General features: G+C 37.1%; 1 protein-coding gene and 1 non-coding gene across 9 annotated transcripts in view; both read right to left on the minus strand.

The window, feature by feature from the left end:
• Nucleotides 1-22,135, minus strand: part of Suco (SUN domain containing ossification factor) — an 89,730-nt gene extending 67,595 nt beyond the window's left edge. For 4 of the 8 annotated variants that reach the window (XR_016536834.1, XR_016536833.1, XM_090340423.1 and 1 more), the window contains exons 1-6: nt 21,779-21,926; nt 10,190-10,301; nt 7,917-8,024; nt 5,524-5,678; nt 2,602-2,739; nt 1,668-1,818 (exon numbers count right to left, since the gene is read on the minus strand). Coding sequence is in view for 4 of the 8 variants with exons in the window: in XM_090340423.1 (XP_090196549.1) it covers nt 1,668-1,818; nt 2,602-2,739; nt 5,524-5,678; nt 7,917-8,024; nt 10,190-10,301; nt 21,779-21,840 (726 nt within the window). In the remaining 4 variants the exon portion in view is untranslated. Of the gene's footprint in view, nt 1-1,667; nt 1,819-2,601; nt 2,740-5,523; nt 5,679-7,916; nt 8,025-10,189; nt 10,302-21,778 lie in introns of all 8 variants that reach the window. The other 4 variants (XR_016536835.1, XR_016536836.1, XM_090340427.1 and 1 more) reach the window with 2 other exon arrangements.
• Nucleotides 11,053-11,182, minus strand: LOC150057768 (small nucleolar RNA SNORA38). Its single transcript, XR_016536915.1, has one exon. It is a non-coding gene; the product is annotated as a small nucleolar RNA SNORA38 (small nucleolar RNA).
• Nucleotides 22,136-22,893: the final 758 nt, after the last annotated feature.

Here is a 22,893-nt window from a genome sequence, read left to right on the forward strand (position 1 = left end):
GGCTGAGGCAAGAATAATTCTGTGGCAGTATAGGTAGTTTCTAAAGCACTGTCCACAAACAATACAACAAAATCACTCTGTAAAGTTCTGTGTATGACAGTTTTTTTCAGATCATTGAAATAAAAGATACCACAAAGATCTACTACATGTGAAATCAAACTCCTACTCAATCAGCTTAATAGGAAGGGTTATCTTGAGTTTAACGATACCTAAAACTACTTGTTATTACTTAAAATGTGTTTGTTATTTCTCATAATTTTGGCAATAATGACTTATTCAGGAGGTAATAGGCATTAAAATTCCATTCTTTTGTCCATTAGCATAGACTCACTAAAAGTCTCTTGGGTATTAAGAGTAGCTTCAGTCTGATAATAGTTAATGAGAAGTAAATACAGGACAAAACTGGCTGCCATGCTTCAGTTTCATATTGGATACTTAAATAGCTCTAAAGCAGATGTTTTAATGTTTGCCTAGTTTATTTATGGACGTAACAGGTTTCACTAAGAAATTTAAATTAGTTTAAGATGTTGGCCTACGAAACTCTACATTTCTAAGAAACATCACAGTCACAGCTGCTCTAAAATAGTAAAGGACTCTAAATGGGGTTTAGTAAATTGTAAGTTTCAATTCAGTAAAAGATTATAAAAGAGAAAATAAGAGAACAGAAATTCCTCACTACAAACCATTAAGCTGAGCACCAGTGGTTCACACCTGTAATCCTAGCTACTCAGGAGGCCGAGATCTGAGGATTGCAGTTCAAAGCCAGCCCTGGTAGCAAAGTCCATGATGACTCCAATTAATCACAGAAAAAGCTGGAAGTGGAGCTCTGACCTAAATGGCAGAATGCTAGCCTTGAGCAAAGTAAGCTCAGGGACAGTGCCCAAGTCTTGAGTTCAAGCCCCAGGATAAAGACACACACATACACACTAAAAATTTTTTTAAATGTGGATAGGGTACTCAGACTATTGAACTACCCTTTGAGCCCATTTATTTGTTTTTAAGTTCATAAAAAGGTCTTCATCTCTTTCACTTAGTTCTATTTCTTGCCCCAGAGCACCCGAAATTGTTGTGTTCAACACCCCTTTGGGAAATTTTATACTGGCCTCTATGTGAAGTCAAAGTAGAATTCATAAAGAAAATGAAAATAAAGTTGATCCACTGTGATGATAATCCCATTTCTAACATTCTGGAACAAGTTGATCTAGCTATATTTACACGTAAGTTTAAAAAAAAGAAGAAGAAAAAGATATAATGTCCCTTTAAAATAATTCTAAACATTCACTTGACCTTATATAATTGAATTAACTGATAAGAATTCTTAAGAGTCTTGATTTCTAAATAGGTCTGCTTTTTTTTTTTTTTGCCAGTCCTCGGCTTGAGCTCAGGGCCTGAGCACTGTGCTTGAACTTTCTCAAGGCTAGAGCTCTAAATAGGTCTGTTAAAAACTTGCCTATAATTATATATAACCAACAAGTTTATTCATGGAATAGCTTTGTGTATAAATACTGTGTGGTAAAAAGTACCATGAAGTAGCTAATGACTTCTCATCATTGTACATCATTGACTACCTCAACTCCTTAACTTTACAACAAATATGATTAGTATGTATGTTAATAACAAAAATACATTACAAATTAAATTGGATATAGTGCAAGTCATATACTAACCTCATTTTTTAAATTATCTGAAGCATTCACTGCAGATTTTGGATCATCTCCATCTTGTTTAGTTGCTGAAACTTTTGATTCAAATTCTGATTTTGTTATCTTTCCTTTGCCATGAGAAGATGATACATTTTCTATATGCTGGCCAACAAGGCTATTCAAAACCAGAACACATATTAAAATACAAATTCAAATTTTAGCTAGATGCCAAGTTTTTTTTTAACCCCTCCAGGAATAAGTTTTAACTCAGGACTTTAAGTTTGCTAGTCAAGTACTTTATCACTTGAGTCATAAGTTTGCTTTTCATAGAATCTTGCTAAGTTTTTGGTCAGGCTGGTCTCCAATCCCTGCTTTCCAGCTGGCATTACAGATAACAAATTTTATACAATTATATTTCTGTAACACCCATGTACAAAAAACAAAAATTGAACAGATCAGCTTATTTTCAGTCATAAAGAAGAAAGTACACACTTTATTTCTATATGCACTGCAGCTATTACAGAATCATACCACACACTGAGCGTGGTGGTATATAGTTGCAGTTCTCACAGTAGAGAAGTTAGGGCCGGGGGCATGCCCTAGTAGTAGGTAGAGAGCCTGCCCAGTAGACACAAAGCCCTGGGTTAAATTGCTGTACACCACATACACACACAAAACAGAAAAAAAAACAAAAACAAAAACGAAAAACAGAAGTGGTGCTATGGCTCAAGGGGTAGAGTGCTACACTTGAGAAATCTCAAGGACAGTGCTCAGGTCCTGAGTTCAAGCCCCTGAACTGGCAAAAAAAAAAAAAAAACAGTGGAGAGGTTAAGTAGGAGGATTTCAAATTGAAGGTCAGTCTGAATGACACAGACAAATTTGTCTTGAAAATATAAAAAAATACACAAAACACATAAACAAATGAGAAACTGCACATAAACCAACTGCTTATATTCACCTTTCAGGTGGACTGACAAAAGAAGGCTGCTCGACTGAAGCATCTGCATCAAGGGACTCACCAACATCACAATCAGTTTCAGATTGCTCAGATTCACTTTGCTTATCTATTGGTATAGTACCAGATTTTTCTATTTCACTGAAAGATGAAACAAACATAAAAGACAATCTGGTAATTTAATGAACATAAGTTTGAAACGTTATTCATGATCTCAGAAACAATCTAAGCCAATGAAAGAATACTTTATAGTTCTATAAAATGTTTTCATGGTAGTGCCTGCCTATAATCCCAACACTTGTGAGGCTGGAGTAAGGTTTAAAAGTTCAGCCAGATTTACTCAATCGTCCAGAAACAAGGACATACTAAACCCACCAGCACAACCATGCTCATTGCATATTTACCATAGCAAAGATATGGAACCAACCCAGATGTCCCTCAGTTGATGAGTGGATCAACAAGATGTGGGTATATGTACACAATGGAATTCTATGCTGCTGTCAGAAAGAATGACATTGCACCATTTGTTACGAAATGGAAAGACTTAGAAAAAATCATATTAAGTGAAGTAAGCCAGACTCAAAGGAACATAGGCTCAATGGTTTCCCTCATTTGTCATAATCAGTAGAAACCTTGGGCTCTCATAGCAGAGATTTGCAATAGAGCAAAGCCTAGATACATAAGGCCATATAGTATGACACTAAATGAAAGGACCTCCAGGATATAGAAACAAAAGCCATATAATGAGTGATTGTTGTCCTTAATGTACTATGTTAGGTCTCATCTTTTTTGCTGTCCCTTGGTTATCCCATATTGTTACAGTATTTCACCTTGTTATCTGATATATTGCATATACACTTATTTGGTTATTTGAAATGGGATAAGGAAGGTGGGAAAACAAGATGAGGGGCGGGGGTGGGGGGAGGGAAATGGGGACCAAGACATGAGAAAGAGTATCAATGCTTTTGAAGTAATGCACCTTCTATCTGATGAATATAATGTAACCCTTCTATTAATTACAATAAAAAATATATGGGGGAAGAAAAAAGTTCAGCCAGGCGCTACTGGCTCATATCTGTAGTCCTAGATACTCAGGAGGCTGAGATCTGAGGATCAAGGTTCAAAACCAGACTGGGCACCAAAGTCCGTGAGACTCTTATCTTCAATTAACCATCAGAAAACAAAAAGTGGTGCTGTGGCCCAAGTGGTATAGTGCTAGCCCTGAATTGAAGAACTCAAGGCCAGAGCCCAGGGCCAGAGTTCAAGCCCCACAATTGAACCCCCACTGCAAAAAAAAAAAGTTCAAGAGTACTTAGTTTAAGTTATATAAAGTTAACTGCTGATTGATCTATTGATATACTTAGCTCCAAAAAATTTCCAAAATTTTAAAACAACATGTTATTTGGTTGGCTTAGGAAACTAAAATTTTGCTCAGGATTGCTTTGACTATTCAGAGGTGATATCTTTTATGCTGCTGTTTTTTTATTAAAGAATTTATTAACATTGACTTTTACAACATATTTCAAATGTCATGTTTAACAAGTATTCAGGAAAGGAATCTCTATATACAATCACTGGCACTTAGATTTTAGAACATAATTAAAATTAAGCTGAGGGTTTGTATGTCATAGACACATATTAATCTATGTAATAAAACATTATGCTGCTATATGTTTTAAGATTCACTTTTCTATTCTGTGAAGAACGACACTGGGATTTCAACAGCTACATGAACAATTTATGCTAATAAAATTTTATTTAAATTTTTCAATCTATTCTAAATGTACCTTTTTTAATGCTGAATTTCTGTCAGTTAATATATTAATTCTTCCAATATATAACAGCAAAAACCACCTATTATCCCGATACAATTCACAAAAATTCTGAAGCATTTTTAAAATTCCACTTTAAAATATGTCCTAATATTTTTTCCCACACTTTCCCATTTCATAGTAACTTTTAATAGAATAGAAGAATGGGATCTATGTTTATATGTACAGTATCTAAGCTTAAATTGTTTCTGAAAAAAAGAAATCTTAATACAATATTAAGAAATGGCATTTTGCTTTGTTTTTAGAAAAACTGCTGGAGTATATACCCGATTTTCTAAATCAAAATAACTTAAAACATTTTTGAATACTTAATACATTTCAAAAAGATAGACAGAACTACGAAAGGAACTACTTACTGGAAATGCATAACCTGAGATTTGTATTTTAGATAACTATAGAATGTTTCCTAAGTACAATCTCATATTGTTTATACTACAGGATTTCATGGTAGCTGGGTGCCAGTGGCTCACACCTGTAATCCAAGCTACTCAAGAGACTGAGATCTGAGGATCACTGTTAAAAGCCAGCACTGGCAAAAAAAAAAAAAAAGTCCCTGAGAGACTCTTTCTCCAATTAACCACTCAAAAACTGGAAGTGGTACTGTGGCTCAAAGTTGTAGAGCACTAGAGAACACTAGCCTTGAGCAAAAGAGCTCAGGGACAATGCCCAAGCACTGAGTTCAAGCCCCACGACCAAGATTTCATGGCCGAGAACTAACCAACTACATTAAGCTACAAATTAAATAAACTCATTTTAAGTTAATTACATCTAAAACACACATACAGTATATAGGTACTTAATTTTGTGTTAGACAAACTAATCAAACTTGAAAATTAAACTGCTTTGGAGAAAGGAATGGCAAGTACAGTCATAATACTGTACATACATGAAAATGGAACTAGGTAACTTGAAGAGATGGTTTGGGGTTGGGATAGCTAGGAGAAAAATGGGAGGGATGACACCGACAAACTGACATGCTGAATTAAAATGCCATGTACAACCACTTGAAGACAATTAAAAATTTTTAAAAAGAAAATGTTCCTATCATTGACCAGGGAAATTCTCCCCTCCCCCCCATTTTACAGTGACTTACTCAAGCTTTGAGATTGGAGTGGTTTCTGAGGTAGATGAGCTGGAAATATTTTCAACATTTTCATTGCTCACAATTACATTCGAAGAATCTTCATGTAAATCAACTGAAGGGAGTGTCTCAACCACAGGTGGTCTTAACTTTTCTGACTCAGTATGCTGTATTAAAGAAATAGTTATATTAAATGTAAAGATTAATAAACTATCAGCTGAACAAAAGTTTCTTAAAAGCTAAAAAGGAGCTGGGTGCCAGTGGCTCATGCATGTAATCCCAGCTACTTAGGAGGCTGAAATGTGAGAACTGAGGTTCAAAGCCAACTCAGGCACAAGTCTGTGAGATTCAACCCAAAGTGGCACTGTGACTCAAGGAGTAGAGCGCTTAGCCTTGAGCTGAAGAGCTCAGGGAAAGCACCTAGGCCCAGAGTTCTAGCCCCACAACCAATCAACCAACCAACCAACCAAGAAAAAAAACAACAATAACAACAACAACAAAATTTAAAAAAGGACCATTTAAAGACTACAAATGTTGTGGGGTTTAATTCAGCAACAAAGTGTGTTTAGCATGCATTAAGCCTTGGGGGATAGGGGAAGATCAATAAAAAACACTTATTAAGAAGAATCCTGAAAGTAGTGCTGTGTCTCAAGTGGTAAAGTGATAGCCTTGAACTGGAGAGCTCAGAGACTGCACCAAGGCCCAGAGTTCAAGCTCCACGACTAATAAATAATAAAAAGAATCCTTTCTTCCAGCATTACCATCTTAACAAATATATTTCATATTAAAATACAGGTTCTACACATTTTCTTCAACCTCTTAACAGAGCTGTCTCTTTCTCCTTTCCTACCTCCTATTTTGTATGAGAACCTATAGATAGTTCAGTGACTACAATAAATATTAGTAATAATGAATATTAGTAGCAACTAAGAAATCCTACACAAATGTGTAAAATAAAAAGTTATCCCTAAAGAGTTTAGAAAATGTGTATCAATAAACAGAACAGAATATGTACAAGTACTACAATAACAATACATGATTGCTGGGGTTCCCTCAGTTCCTAATATCCTGTTGCCCATTAACTGCCTGCCCCCACCCTAAAATAGAAACCTCTATAAACCATCTATCACATGGGAAACCTCTATCAACATATCCTTCCTATAACCCACTCTACAAAGATTTAGTTATTTCCCTTGTTCTATCCCTCTATTGATGTCTATTTGAACAGGCTTTTTAAATCACAGCATTGTAACTTCTCAATTGCTGGTAATTATCATCTCATCTTTATACCAGCAATACCTTCAGTTAAGTAAGGACTAGGATCTCTGGACCTTCATATTCCTGGCACTGAGCACAAGATACAAAATTTGACATGTATTTTACATTGAAGAGTTAATCTCAACATGCACTAGTCTATAATTCAAGTACTCAACATTTATATGTGGATCTTAGTCTACTGTACCACAGACACAGAAGATACACTGAATGCTTCGAAATCCTGAGCAAGACTCTATCATGACAAAAATCTAGAGAATGAATAATGGCAGGACTCTTCAAGATATTTATATAATTGTAAGGGCTATAAGACATCACTTTTTCTTACTTCTATGTACAAGACATTTGATGAATGTCTTCAAAAAATCCAATAAAATGGCACTCATTCTATCTCCTTAGATAACTCAGTAATTGGAAAGAAAGCCCTAGGTATACTAACTTTAAAAAAGAACTTCCCGGAGCCTAGTGGTAGAGTGCTTGCCTAAGCATGCACGAAGACTCTGGTTTGATTCCTTGGTACCACATACATAGAAAAAAAGCCAGAAGTGGTGCTGTAGCTCAAGTAGTAGAGCTCTAACCTTGTGAAAGTCCAAGGACAGTCCTCAGGCCCTGAGTTCAAGGTCCAGGACTGGTAAAAAAAAACAAAAGCCACTGACCTTAATTTTTTGTTGTTGTTTTTGAGATACTTAAGCTTTCCTTAGTCTTGGCTTTGACATGGAATATCATCAGTTTGTTCATCCCTTACTAGTATTAAGGGGTTTCCACTTTTAAAAAAGTCTAGTGCACAAAACTGAAAGCAATATTTACAGTGACACAACCCCCTTTTTCTACATAAAAATACTTCTTTCTGTTGTAAATGAAGGATAACTTTTTTAAACCTCAGCTATCTGAAAAATCTGAAAATCTATTACAATTACCATGAGCCAAGAAATTTCTCTAGTAAGAAATTAGACATACCTAAGATTTTGGTTCAAAGAGAACTGTCAAATTTATTACTAAATTGGGAGCTTTATATCTTCTCAAAAGCACTACTATTGCCAAGTAAATAATTTTAAATCCCAGGAACATTCTATTAAGTTGTGAAGAATTTTGGAAGGGTGCAATTAAAAAATCAAAGCAACATAGCTTACTTGTACATCCACAATGTAGTCATCTCTTAATTTATTTTCTTCAAGAGTAGGTAAATTTAAATCTGATTTTTCTGGTAATTCAGCATTAATAAGTCCCTCTCTTTCATCCTATATTAAAACAAAGGAAAAAGACATGAAGTTGTTTTACCAAAGTCTTAAAAAAAATTAAAGACCATATATACATCTCTATATATTAAAACCAAAAACTGTGTGATATACTTCATTTGAACGCCAATAAGCACTTTAGTCCTAATGGGAAGCACTATTTTGGGTCTAAAGTAACTGCAGCTGGGTTCAGTGGCTCACACCAGTAATAGTAGCAAACTACTAAAGAGGTTGAGATCCAAAAGTTTAAAGTTTGAAGCTTGCCTGGACAAAAAACCTCAGAGACCCTTATCTCAAACAATAAAAAGCTGGGCACAATGATGCATGTTTGTCACCCCAGCAACACAGAAAATACAAATAGGAAAATTTGATCCAGGCTGGCCTAGGCATAAAAATAACAAAAGGAGAAAGGATTGACACTTGGCTAAAGTGGCAGAATATCTGCCTGGCACATGCAAGGCCTAGTTAACTAGTATCCCCCCAAAAAATTTTAAGACCTTCAATAAATATTTGACAAATGAACAAAGTTTCAGTTTTGATGCTAATTCACCCTGAAGTTAGATTTCCTTTATGTATTTAAATGTCTTCTAGAATGTAAGATTCACAAAAGTAAAGTTCATAATCATCTGTATTTATCTAAAGCTAGGTAGTACATAGGAGGTATTCAAATGTTTATTAGAAGAATCTTTTCTCCATTTAATGCTTTTGTTTAAATTCATTTTTACATTTGGTCTTTAGAGAACTTATCAAAGTGAACAGACTGAAGTTGTACAGAAATTAGTTTTTTTGAGAAAGAGTTAGCAACCCTTAGAAATTTAACATGATTTACCCTAAAATGATATTCAATTTAAATAAAACATTCAATCCAACCAGCACCAGTGGCTCACAACCCTAGTCATTCAGAAGACTGAGATCTGAGGATTGCTATTTCCTAGAGACTCTTACCTCCCACTAACCAGCAAAAAACTAGAAGTGGAGGCATGGCTCATATAGTAGAATGTCAACTTTGAGCAGAAAAGCTGAGTGTGAAAACAGAATCCTGAGTTTAAGCCTAGAACCAGATTAAAAGAATAATAATCCACTCTACAGATCATCCCAAAACACACCAAGCATGCAAATGTATATGCTTATACACAGGTGTACTACACATATATGTTATGTATATATGCCCTCTTTAATAGGAGAAAATGAAAAAAATCCATCACTAAAGAAACAATAAATCATAGTACATATACAAAATAAAATAAAAATGAAGCAAGTATGAACATATCAATATGAAAAGGGGATATTAAAAGTATTGCAAGAGGGCCAGGAGTTTGGCCTAGTGGTTGAATGCTTGCCTAGCATGCATGAAAACCTGGGTTCGATCCCTCGGTACCACATACATAGAAAAAAAGCGGGAAGTGGTGCTGAGACTCAAGTGGCAGAGCTCTAGCCTTGAGAAAGTCCAAGGACAGTGCTCAGGCCCTGAGCTCAAGCCCCCAGGACTGGCGCAAAAAAAAAAAAAAAAAAAAAAAGCAAGATTACAACAGTTTTGTGACATTTTAATGGAACTGAGAATATTAATTTGTGTATATATATAAACGTGGATCTATATCCACAGAAAAAGATCTGAATATTTTCCCCAATAGTCATATAAATATTTACATATTTTAAAATAAATAAACTGAAGTCTTAAACAACAACCAAATGTAGTTGTTTTTCATCTTGCATTATTTAAAATGGTAAAATAACAACGTAGAGACTGTTAAACTTTGGAGGTTCTATCTATTCACTGTATTTAATTATACATAACAAACTACAAAGCTACCAGCTGCAAATCTGCTTATAGTAATCAGTTCTGTGTAACTTGTAAGAGGAACTTTTCTTCAACCATATTTTAAGTATTTAGAATATTTTAAAAAGAGCAATATTTATTTCTTTAAAATGCATTATTTTCTCTCATCTACAGACTCAAGATGTTAGCAAAATTCTAAATATAAGCAATAAGAATGAGTAGTATTTCTAAGCTGTCATAATTATATAAGTAAACACCTTTTGGTATCACAAGAAAAATATAAATATCCACCAAAAATTATAGCATAGACTATTACTTTCATTCCAAATGTTTTAGTATACTTTTTCAAAGGCTGACATACAAATTACAATGTCTACATTATTTAAAGTACCTTTATCTGGAATTGTACATCTTCATTTTCTAATGCACAATTGTCATCTTGAGAGTAATATGATGCTGAAGCTGAAGAACTCTCTTTACAACATACGTGCCAACTGGGAAGCCTACCACCAGCAATGACAACAAAACAAGAAAAAGAAGAAATTAAGAAAGCATAGTCCCAATTATGAGCAAGAATTTCAGGCCATAAAAATAAGTTCCCATCCTAACATACTTATAAGAAACATAATAAGTCCTGGAGTGTGGCCTAGTGGTAGAGTACTTGCCTAGCATGCATAAAGCCCTGGGTTCAATTCCTTGGTACCACATACATAGAAAACGCTGAAAGTGGTGCTGTGACTCAACTGGTAGAGCACTAGCTTTGAGAAAGCTCAAGGACAGTGCCCAGGTCTTGAGTTCAAGCCCTGGGATTGGCAGAAAAGAGGAGGGGGGAAAGAGGGGGAGGGGAAGAAAGGGGAGGGGAAGAGAGGGTTTGTTTCTTAAAACTAAATTCAGATCTTATTATTACAGAAATATAATGCCAGCGATTTTTTGACAAAAGTCTGGAAATTCTATTAAGTATTGATGGATTTGTGAGAAACAGGTGAAAAATATGGATGTCAAAGCCACTATGGACAAAAATGGTAAGAAAATGAAAACAAATAATAACTGGGTTTCCAATACCTTTGTTCAATAGGTATCCTTTATTTGTCTCATAATGTTTTAGGAAAGAAAGATATTTTTCTTAATCTAGGATCCAGTTGGGGCTTTTCTGTTTTGTTTTGATTTTTACAGTACTCAGACACAAACTCAGGGCCTCATGTTCGCTCAGCTGGCAGTCTACCACTTGGGCCAAACTTCAGCTGTATTTTTTTTCTATGTAATATGGTTGATCTTGAGCCTGTGGAGAGCAAGCTGGTCTTAGATTTCTCCAAATTCACATTTCTTTGCCCTCAATTCTTACGTGTCCAATGACAGAGGACAAAAAGCTCCATTTTATACTGGTTATTTTGAAGACAGACCTTTCTGCTCAGGGTGACCTTAACCCACCATCCTCCAGATCTCAGACTCCTGAGAAGCTAACATTACGATCACAAACCACTGACATTTTTTTTTAATCTCATTTTTCATCTGCGTCGTCTATCTATTTACTAAGCAACAGCACATTGCTACTTTCTCGTTTTTCTTTTTATTCTATTCGGTTACCTTAGCAGTTGTGAGCTGAATCATATAAAACTGATAAGAGTCCCATGTTCTAAAGCGCTTGCTTCCAATGAAATCTCTGAATTTACTACTTATGAACTTTATGTAATATTTACTTTGGTGTAAAACTGATCTTGGCTTCTAGTTTCTGTAAGACTGGTTTCAGTCTTGCTGAACTATCCTATATATCAAATTCTCTCATTAAATTGGCATGTAATTTCAACTACCCAACATGGGAAAGTATTTATTGAGCAATATATGTTTGTCCTGTTTTTATATCTTAACCTATTATTAAAATTATGGTTTAAAAAAAGTAATAGGCCAGGAGTTTGGCCTAGTGTTAGAGTGCTTGCCTAGCATGCACAAAGACCCAGGAAGTGATGCTGTGGCTCAAGTGGTAGAACTCTAGCCTTGAGAAAGTCCAAGGACAGTGCTCAGGCCCTGAGCTCAAGCCTAGGGCTGGCAAAAAAAAAAAAAAAAAAAAGTAACAAACTCCAGTGGACATTATAAAAATATATGGCCAATACAATTAAACCCTAAAAGGCGCTGAAAATACAGTCTATGCTTATACTATATTTTAAGAAATAATTTGAAGCATATTCAGTATATAAAACTCAAGTTGTAACATTTTTTGCTACATTTATTTTCAATTCAAAACTTGAAAGACAGTCCCCAAATAAAGTAGTACCAAGCAAGCCATCCTCATGAAAAGGAAAAGTTTGTGTATATATATATATATATATATTATATATATATATACATATATATACACACACACACACACACACACACACAACAGTGAAAGTATGTTTGGGGTAGACTTCAAGCTTGGATCATTCAGGAGAAAAAAGCTTTTAAAGGAAATATATTTTTTTTTTAAAAACTTAGTATGAGGCTATTCTAACCATTCTTTTTAAAACATTTTTTTTAATCTCTTCTGGCTATCAAACAAATGTGTGAGAATTCACAGCTACCAGCTCTCCAAATGTACTTCTACTTCCAAAGTTTATGAATCACCTCTCTTTTAAAAACAGTCTTCTCTCAGTTTCCAAGCTCTTCAACTCACCCTTATCTAAGCTATTTTATACTGTTAACCATTTCAATGACCTCCTTTAATGCTCTTTCCATCTTTGTTTCCAGTTTCCTTTTTTTTTTCAAAGTGTTACTTTACTGAGTACCTTTCTTTATTCTGTTTATCTGCAACACATCAATACTGTTTCAAAACAAACATTCTGTTTAAAAACTGATTGCACAAGGAAGACAACTTCAAAATCTTATCCGCATTCAGATCTGCACTTCAGTGCCTGTACAGGCATCTTGCTTGGATATTCTATTCTCTTCCCACTAACAGATCCTTATAAATCCTTTGCCAACTCTTCCATTTCTTTTTTTGAATATTACCATTCTTTTTACTAAACAAATCTCTCTCTGTCTCTCTGTGTGTCTCAGGTATACATGCACACACATGCGTACACACAATCACTTTCTTCTCTCTCTGAACTTATTTCACAAATTGATCACTGTAAATTCTAGAACTTGTTCTCAATTACAGGATGCTAAAAGAAATCATTATTTTGTCTGCTAGAATCCTGTGGAAGATGCATGAATATCTCTTGATATCAAAATGGATAGCAAAAAAAAAAAAGAAAACCATAAACAGGTATTGAACAAGAGCTTACCCCAATGTTATAATTACTACACTATATTGCCAATTTGTCAACCTATCACCAAACCAGATCATTTACTTCCACAAAAATTGTTCTGTTAATGTACCTTCCTCAACAGTCAAATCTTTGTTATGATAATTTTTGGTCATTCCAACTTCTTTTAGGTATTTGTTCCTGTAAGTGAAATTTATCTGGCACAATAATGACAGATTCCCAAAGTGCCAATTCTCTAGATGGCTCTCAAAAACATGTCTCTTGCTTCTTCCTCAGATCTATTTACTGGTTTCCATTTTCACCCATATCAAGAATATTACAGCTCTACTCAGAGGATCTCCTTCCCTTAACAACTGTCTCCTGCCCACTGTAGGCGGGGACAGACAGACAGAGACAGACACAGACACAGACACAGACACAGACACACACACACACACACACACACACAAATACAGCCATTATTCATATTAGAAGCATTAACACTATTAATGCTTATGAAGCATATGCTCCCACATGAGGAGAGTTTAATGAGCCATACAAGTAACTTTCCTAAGCCAAATATCCTTCTTTTAAACAACTACTATACTACCTACTCTTCTTTTTTAAAATTGTCACTCATTAGGCATTAAGCATAAAAACTTGATTCATTTAATCAAGTAATATTATTTATATTGAAACAAAAATCAACCCCACCATCTTGCTAAGTCATAAGATAAATACAAGTTAAGAATCCTAGGCATGTGTACTTCTTTTAAGGTTTTCATCAGTATGATTTTCCTATTTATTCTTTCTAAGCCAATCCAAGTACCTCCATTCTCAGATATAAAAATTTATACTAAGAGAAAAAGTGAGCCACCTAGGCAGTAGAGTACAGGCAGAATATTGATTAGCATAGGCTAAAACGTCAAGACTATTTTAGATTCTGTTTCTGTCCCTGACAAGCTGTGAAAACTTGGACTAATATGTTAACTTCTGTGTGTTTATCTTTAGCATTAAATGAAGGTCAAAGGGGGTGTCTATCTCAAAAGAACCACAGTGAGAATAAAATGGGTAAATGCATATAAAATATTTACAAGAGAAAATTAGCATTCAATAAATGTTCAATCTAAGAAGCTCAGGGACAATGCCAAGGCCCAGGGTTCAAATCCCAAGACCAGCAAAAAAGTAAAAATAAGAAGTAAAAAATAATGCTCCCTAATAGGGAAAAAAAAAAAAGATTTCAAAATACTGGTTTATATTCTTTCCACTACTATAACACAGGTGTCTGTAGTATGACAGCTTGAATACAATGCACAGGTCCCATAATTCTCCTATATCTCTCATAATACCCAATACATGTGGGTAACCAAATATTTAAAATGAATTTATATCCTTATTTCTAAACTAACACTCAGGAATGAATAAAAATTTACAAAATAAAACTTAGTAAGACATCATTGTATATAGTTTATGTATTTTCCCAACAAATTATAGATACTGTAATATAATTAGTACAATGAACTGCTTAAGTGGCATAAAATATTTTGTAATAAAATATTTTTTATTAGATGCACGTTTTATGTAAAATATATAATCATTTTCACTAGAAATTCATTATAATAATAAAGTCCTAGGGCTGCAGGATATAGATTAGTTGTAGAGCACTTGCTCAGCACGTAAAGGGCCTGGATTCAATCTCCAACAACATGAAAAAAAAAAAGAGATTGAAGGAGAAAGAGAGGAGTGGCGGAAGAAATCAGTTATAAAACAAAAACAAAACAAAACAAAAAACTCCAGCCAAGCGCAGCGACTCACATTTGTAATCCTAACTATGCAGGAGGCTGATATCTGAGGATCTTGGTTCAAAGCCAGCCTAAGCATCAAAAACCTCGAGACTCTTACCTCCAATTAACAACTAGAAAACCAGACGTGACACTGTGGCTCAAGGTGTAGGGTTTTAGCCTTGAGTTGAAGAGAACAAGGATAATGCCCAAGCCCAGGGGTAGGAGGATAGCCTTGAGATGAAGAGCCCAGGGACAGTACCCAGGCCCAGAGTCCAAGCCACATGGCAAAAAAAAACAAAAAACAAAAAACAAAAAAAAAAACTCCAAACTTTTAAAATTTCTTTCTTATTTATATAACAAATGTATCTCAAGGGATTAGCTTACATATACTGAAAATTCTTATAATCAATTTCCTATTTTACTGGGACATTTGGAATATTCTTTCTTTAGATTAGTGTTGAAAAGCAAATCTATTATAAGCCCTGAAACATTTCTTTACTGAGAAGTAACAGAATAACTTACAAAAAATGACCAATCAAAAAGAAAAAAATGAAATAACGCTCAAAGGTAAATGCTAATTATCTTTTGTCCTTTCTTGCGGTCTGCCAAACCCTTACCCATTCCATTCAGATATATTCAAATGTTTAATAACCTAACCAGGTAGTACATCAGCTATTGAAGCACATCAGCTATTACAGATAATCAAACATTTATTTGTCACTCTTTGGGGACACATGTTCTCAAATTTTACACAAATATGTCACATCTTCTTTCACAACCCTTTTCTATTCAGGCAACCTGGCTTCATCTGACAAGGCTCAGAATGACCCATCACTTCATTTGGAATGTACATGTAAAGATAAACATTTTCCTAAGGTCTTTCATATTAATTTCCACAAGGGAGGAAGGAAGGAAGAAGGGAGGGGAGGGAGGGAGGGAGGGAGGGAGGGAGGGAGGAAGAGGAAAAAGTCATCAAGTGATTTAAAAAAGGCTTAATAGATTATTTTTTTTACTTTGAATACTTACTGTTTTATTCAGAAAGTAAGTTTAAACACTTTAAGTAGATGCAGAAAACAGTATCTTTCAAAATGACAGAAAAGAATTCAATTTTTCTTTTCATTACCTCAAAAAAGGAAAAACAGCATATATAGGGGTATCAAGGTTCGAGAAGTAATGCATCCACTACCTGACAAATGTAACTGTAATCTCTCTATACATTATCCCAACAATAAAATACAATTTTAAAAAAGCATATATATTTTTGTGGTGTTCATGCAAATTAAGAAAAGAATAAGAATCTAGCAAAATTACAGAAAAAAAGCAAAATGAGGAATACAGAGAGACAATCACAAACCAGAAAAGAAACCTCTTAGTTAATGAAAACTGGGCTAAAATATTTCTAAGATAAAAATGTCAACACCTTGATTCAGACATTTGTCAACTCTCTCCTTCTGTGACCACACAAGATGACCCTGCCTCCAAAATCTGTCCCCTCCAGTAATTCTATTCTGCATGGCATTCTGAATTCATTCTCTTGTTCTTTTATTTAAACTACATCTCTTGTGCATTCTCTACCAGCTTATAAAATCAGTTGATCAGCAAATCCCTTAAGACTAGCTCTAGCTATCATCCCCCTCTCTCTATTATTCTACACTGCCAAAAATACTATTCTCCCATCTTGAACTCTCCATGCTAAAAACCATTTACAGATGAGGGAAAAAAAAAAAGTTATCCCAGGTCATGCAATGAGTGAGAGGTACTGGATAAAATTTTCTGAAATATAAATTCTTTCTTTGGTATTCCTTCATAATCCTTTTATTATATGTGCCAAATTAATCAGAACTGGTTAATATCAAATGCTTCCCATTAGTGTAAATATTAGCTTATCCAAGATGATCCTTTGGGGTGCAAAGTAAAAAGATTTGTGTAGTCTAAAAAAAAAAAATTAAAATTTACCAAGATTAACATAACATACTGGAAAGTCAGCTGTGCACACATGATAAACTGCAGTAACTAGATAAAAATCTAAGAAAAAAGTGGAAGCTCCCCAAGCAGTAATACCTCAGTTAATATAGATTGAGGTATTAATTAGCTATAACTAAACTGACACAATATGGAGAAGTAGTTAAAAGAAATTCCACGAAGACTGCAAATTTTTTTAAAAAATACAAGCATGAGCCAGTAAAAGAAATGACAAACTATTCCTCATCTATATTACAACATAAAATAATCTAAGAAATCAACTCACATAGCTCCCACTAAAAATTATTGCTGCTTTAAGCAAAAGATACTACTAACAAAATAATATTTTCTTTTTCATCTTTCTTAGACATATTCATAATTTATGAACTATACTAATATAATAATGTATACTGACACATACATATAACTGATCAACAATTAGCCATATATTTAAAGTGCATGAGTAAAGTTTTATTAATTAGAAGCCACACTTAGAATATCTACTATTTAAGACATGGATTAAGTCTCTTTTCTTTAGAGTAGTGCTCAACCTTACCAGTTAACCCAAGGCTGAGAGGTATCGAAGGTGAAAAACAGCTGCCCCACTCCACTCTGCCAAGAGTTCTGCCTCTCCAATATTGTATTGAAATTTACATAGTAAAAGAAACTTTGTGGATCTCAGTAAATTAAGGCTTTGAGACAGGGAGGTTATCTTGTAAGTGAACCCCATATAATCATCAGAGTACTTAGGGAGGGAAAACCAGAAAGATCAGACACTGATGACGAGTACTGAAGTAAGAAACTCTGATGTAAAGAAAGAGACCAAGAATTCAGAAAAGCTCTAGAAAAGTCGAAATGGAATTCTCCCCTCCAAGCCTCAGGAAAACCAGCCACATTAACATCTTAATTTTGGATCCATGAGACTGATTTTAGACTTCTGACCCTAGAACTCGTAATATAATAAAAGTATGTTCTAAGTCATTAAGTTTATAGTAATTTGTTACAGTAGCAATAGAAAACACAGAGGTTCTTGAAATAGGATAGCTTCAGTGTAAAAGGAAGATGAACTGGTCATTCTATCATTGGTTTTTCAATGTTCATGTTCTTAACATCTGAACAATAAGAATGAGAAAAACGTTCACAAATTATTTTACAATGAAAAAGATAATATACACTTACTGTTTTACAAAAATCTTATGTATTCTCATTTCCTTTTCTTAACAATTCTGCAGAGGATAAATCAATCAGTTTTAGCATTCGAAGATCATAAGAACTAAGTTCAAAGAAGTTATGTAACATATCCAAGAAGTTATATCTAGTAAGTGATGGTATCTTATCTATAATACAAGCCTTCTGGTCTACAGTTAAAAGATCACTGTAGTCAGAAGTCTCTACTATGAGTCAGGCTGACTAGGACTTCAACTCAGTTCCAAAACCTAATAGCTGATTAACTTAAGTCAAGTTGCTTAACTCCTCTACTTACTCATCTGTAAAATGCAAAATGAAGTCAGTAATACCTACCTTCTAAAATTGGTGTAACAATTAAAGGTGTTCAAAAGTATAAAGTACACACCACATGTGTGACACTACATAGCTGACAATAAGTATTAGCTCATACCTACCTCTGTACTGTATTTCTATCTAGAATGTCCTGTACTATTTAAGAATCACTTAAAGTACGGAAGGGGGAAAAAAAAGCCTAAAGAAGCAGAATGAATCATGAGATTGATAGGCTAGCTTTTCTTTGAAGATAACCTAAAGTCAGTATTCTAGACAGGAAAGAAAAAGGCAGAAGACAAGATCCATATAATTATTTTTTTTTCTTTTTTTTGCCAGTCCTGGGCTTGAGCTCAGGGCCTGAGCACTGTCCTCGGACTTTCTCAAGGCTAGAGCTCTACCACTTGAGCCTCAGCACCACTTCCGGCTTTTTTCTATGTATGTGGTCCCAAGGAATCGAACCCGGGTCTTCGTGCATGCTAGGCAAGCACGTTAACCACTAGGCCAAACTCCCGGCCCAAGATCCATATAATTATGACAGTACAAAGTGATGATAAATTCTGAATACTAGAAAAAATATAGAGGGAAACTTTAGGAATTAATTTACAATAATATGAACATACATCATTCAATCTAAAAAAATAAATGGAACACAAAAATTTTTATGACAAAATATGGCTACTATTCTTACCAAAGAACCAATGATTTGATTCCATGTATACAAAGCCAGTGGGGAATAAAATACGGATACTGGGTCTAAGTAATGCTCACCATCATCTTGGCATCTTAATAGATCACGGGACTTTTTACCCAGTTCCAAAAGGTCTACTAGTGAAACAGATCATTCTTTAAATTTCAGATGTAACATGTTTCTCTAGGAAACTGTTGCTCTAAGGAATTCCTGCCCTAAGCCCCCCAATCATTCTATCTAGCTTTGTTTCTGTAAACCAGGCTTATGATAGATTTAGCTGCTCATACCAACCTCATGTGATTTTTGCCTTTAGAAACACTGAATTAACTAACTACACTGGGACTGCAAGTTCTTTGGGATATGAGTTCACTCACAAATGCCGGCTTTGTAATAAAAACTCCCAATTGGGGGACCAGGGGCGTGGCCTACTGGTAGAATACTTGCTTCCTATGCACAAAGACCAGGGTCTGAGTCCTCAGTACCACATACATAGAGAAAAAAAAAAAAGCCAGAAGTGGTGTTGTTGCTCAAGTGGTAGAGCTGTAGGCCTTGAGAAAGTCCAAGGACAGTGCTCAGGCTCTGAGTTCAAGCACCAGGACTGGCAAAAAAAAAAAAATCCCAATTGGACCTCTCAAAAACTAATATTAAAAATATGGATACTAAAGATAAAACAATCCTTTTCACAAACCTGACTAAACATACAATGGTGTTAGGTGTCTGTTAATGGGGAATGCAGATATTAGGAAGTGACAAACCAAACCAGATTACAGTAAAAGTTGGACCTCTTAAGTTGGTATCATCCCTACAACTTTCTAAGGAAGAAATCATAAAAGAACAAAATGCAACCTTAGCACCAGACATCACCATTTACCACTCCCCTTCCCCAATGTCATTTTATCACTTTCCCCGAAGAATGAGAATCTAAACATTCTACTTTAATGTCTTTAAATAATTTTGCTGAAGGAAAACAATAGGAAGTGGTGCTGTGGCTCAAGTGGCAGAGCACTAGCCTTGCGTTGAAGAGCTCAAGAACAGTGCCCAGGACCAGAGTTCAAGCCACATGACTGACCAAATAAACAAAACGAATATCTATGTTAGTTTAATTTCAAAATGTAATAACTTAAATTTTTCAATCAAAACCCTCAATATTCATTTTTCAATTTGGGAGTCAAAAACTTTATAGAATTTTATAGACCATGATCTCACTACTCCTAATGAACAAAGTTAAGAAAAGATTAGCTTAAGGTAAGAGAGCAAGACATCATCCAAAATAACAGGAGCAATATTCATTTAAATTTGCAAATGAATTTAATGAATCTTACTCTAATACTTGCTTTACAATTACTGGTGCTTTTTAAACTTGAATGAAAAAGTGTAATCAATGCCTTATCAGGCACTTCAGCAAAGGTTGATGAAAAAAATATGGCTTAAAGATGGGGATGACCATGGAGAGATAAGAAAACACATATATGCACAGCTTCCCACAAAGAGAGGAAAGGAATATAAGAGTTCAGTATTTCACCTAAAAATTTAAATTTAAAACAGTGAGTAAATTCTTCTAACAAGCACTACTTGTATCCCACATAATATTAAAGAGCAAAGAGATGGAAAACTGGCATTGACTTTATGAAAAGAATTATTCACCATGAAAGAGAAGGCCAAACTTTTTGTTCTCTAAAGCTTTTATCACCCTTCCAATCAAAACTCTCCTGACAGACACGTATTTCTTTCCTCTTTGTTTATATATTGTTCTTGTGTGAGCTCAACTTCTATTAAGCAACCATAAAACAGATGATGTTGGTGGTGCTTTGCAGAAGTAAGAAACTTAACCTGTCTGGATTTCGTTTTATTACCTTTAAGTTGTACCAAGTGGTTTTAATTCAACCTATCAGCTTATGAGAACAATGCATCTTGACCAAAGGCATCCCTTCTAGATTTTAATTTAAAAAAAAAAAAAAGGAAAGGAAACCCTTTTGGCTGCAAAGCCACCTTTTAGGACACTAAATGTCACGTATCTCTGAAGAAATTCTTCGGGGGTGTGGGTGAAGGGAAGGAACGCTTTCCCCAGTACAACGAGAGCAATCCACGACTTACAGATTCTCTCTACTCCCCAAACAAAACAAACCCAAATGGGAGTTTTAAAGGTACAGAGACTCCACTGACTTTTCGGGATAAAGCACTGAGGCCGCCTGCCACACACAGTTATTTACCTTCCCATCACCATTACCAAAGGCAAACAACAACAAAAAGAAAACTACTAAGACGTCCTCTCCGCCAAGCCGAGTGAAAGAGCACTTTACCGAGCTCCCCCAAAGTTTCCGCGAACCGCGGCGGCCCCAGGGGTTCTAGCAGCCAGAGGTCGGACACGAAAAGGTCCAGCGGGGCGACTGTTTATGCACTGCCCCTAAGCCCTACAGGGCGAGTCCCGCTTCCCAGGTCGCAGGTTCGGAACACATGGGCCCCTGCCCTGTTTCCTGCCCTCACCCCCACTGGGAAAGGCACCGAGGAGGGGTCGGCTGGGTCAATCCGTGCCACTTCACCCTCCTGGACACCGCCCGGGACAGCACCGTCCCCGTCAACTACGGGAACCCACCGTGCGCAGCGCCGAACCCCGGGCTGCCGCCGGGTGGTCGGTCCGCCCCTTCTTTGGGGTGGGGGTGGGGTCCCGGGTACCCCGCACCCCACGACGCCCAGACGACCCGAGTGCGTGGGTGGGCGGGAGAGGGGAGGAGAGGAGGGAGGAGTGTGTATGACCTGAGCTGCTCCCCTGCGCCCCCCGACTTGAAATCCCCGCGGAAAACTCCCGGGCGATCGCGGCTACTCACCAGACCAGGGAGCACAGGGACAGGCAGGACACCAGGGCCAAGGCCCGCCGGTACTTCTTCATCTTCTCCTCCTTCTTCCTCCTACCAGAAGGCGGCACATCCTCCCGGCAGCCGCCACTGCCGAGGCCAAGATGGAGGAGCCCGAGCAGGAGCGCGACGAGGGGACCGAGAGTCCGAACGGTGGTGGCGCCGGCGAAGCGGCCGCGCGGCGGTTCGCGTCCGGGCCGCCCGATCCGAGAGGCCCCCGTCCGGCGCTGCGGGCGGAGAGGCTTCACTGGAGGACTCCGGGGACCACTGCCGCCGCTACCGCCGTCGGATCGCCCGCGCCCGCCTCCTCCGGCCGCTGCCGCCCCATAGCCCCCCGCCGGCCCCGGCTCTCGTCCCGTGTTGCGGACGACCAACGGCCGCCCGGTACTCGCCGCTCAACAGCCAATCACCGGCGGGGCCGCGACACCTCACACACGCCGCTGAGCTGGAAGGAGACGCGTCACACACGTCCCCCGGCGCCCGCACGCCACACCCACCAGCCTCCCCGAGGGCCACGCCCCCTCCGCCGTCCCCGGCCGGGAAGCGGGAGGTTGGACACACAAAGCTCCGGAGTCTACGAAGCGGTCACCGCCGCTACCGTCGTGCTCCCACCCGTCCCCCTAGTTCCCGCCTACTTACTGGCGCCCTTTCAGGAAGTCCCGTGACTCTCGAGCCTTCCGAAGGCGGAAGACCCGGCCCGTCACTCTGCGCGCGCACCTAGTCCGCGCACTGCCCCCTGGGAGTTGTAGTTTACCTCCTCGAACCCTCCTTTCACGGTCCCTGTTCCTCCTAGATTCCAAGAATTTAAAGGCAGAAGTGTATAGCTTTGTTTCCCGCCTCCAGACTGGCTTAACGTTGGAACTGTTACACGCTGTTTTCCTCTTTGGAGTATATTTCAAAGGTCGGCCTGGAATAAAATTGGGCAGCCGGGGAGGAGAAAGGGATACTAGAGAAACGTAAAAGGTAGAGTCCAGTCGGCCCCGCCCACAGAGCATCGAGATGCTGATTGGTAGATTCAAGGGGCGTGTCAACATGTCCTCGTCTGTAACTGGTTAGAACGGGGCCTGGCGCTTTTCCCTGCGCGAGAA

This window comes from Megascapheus bottae, chromosome 10, assembly GCF_031878675.1.
Source record: "Megascapheus bottae isolate mThoBot1 chromosome 10, mThoBot2.hap1, whole genome shotgun sequence".
Classification (NCBI taxonomy): Eukaryota; Metazoa; Chordata; class Mammalia; order Rodentia; family Geomyidae; genus Megascapheus; species Megascapheus bottae.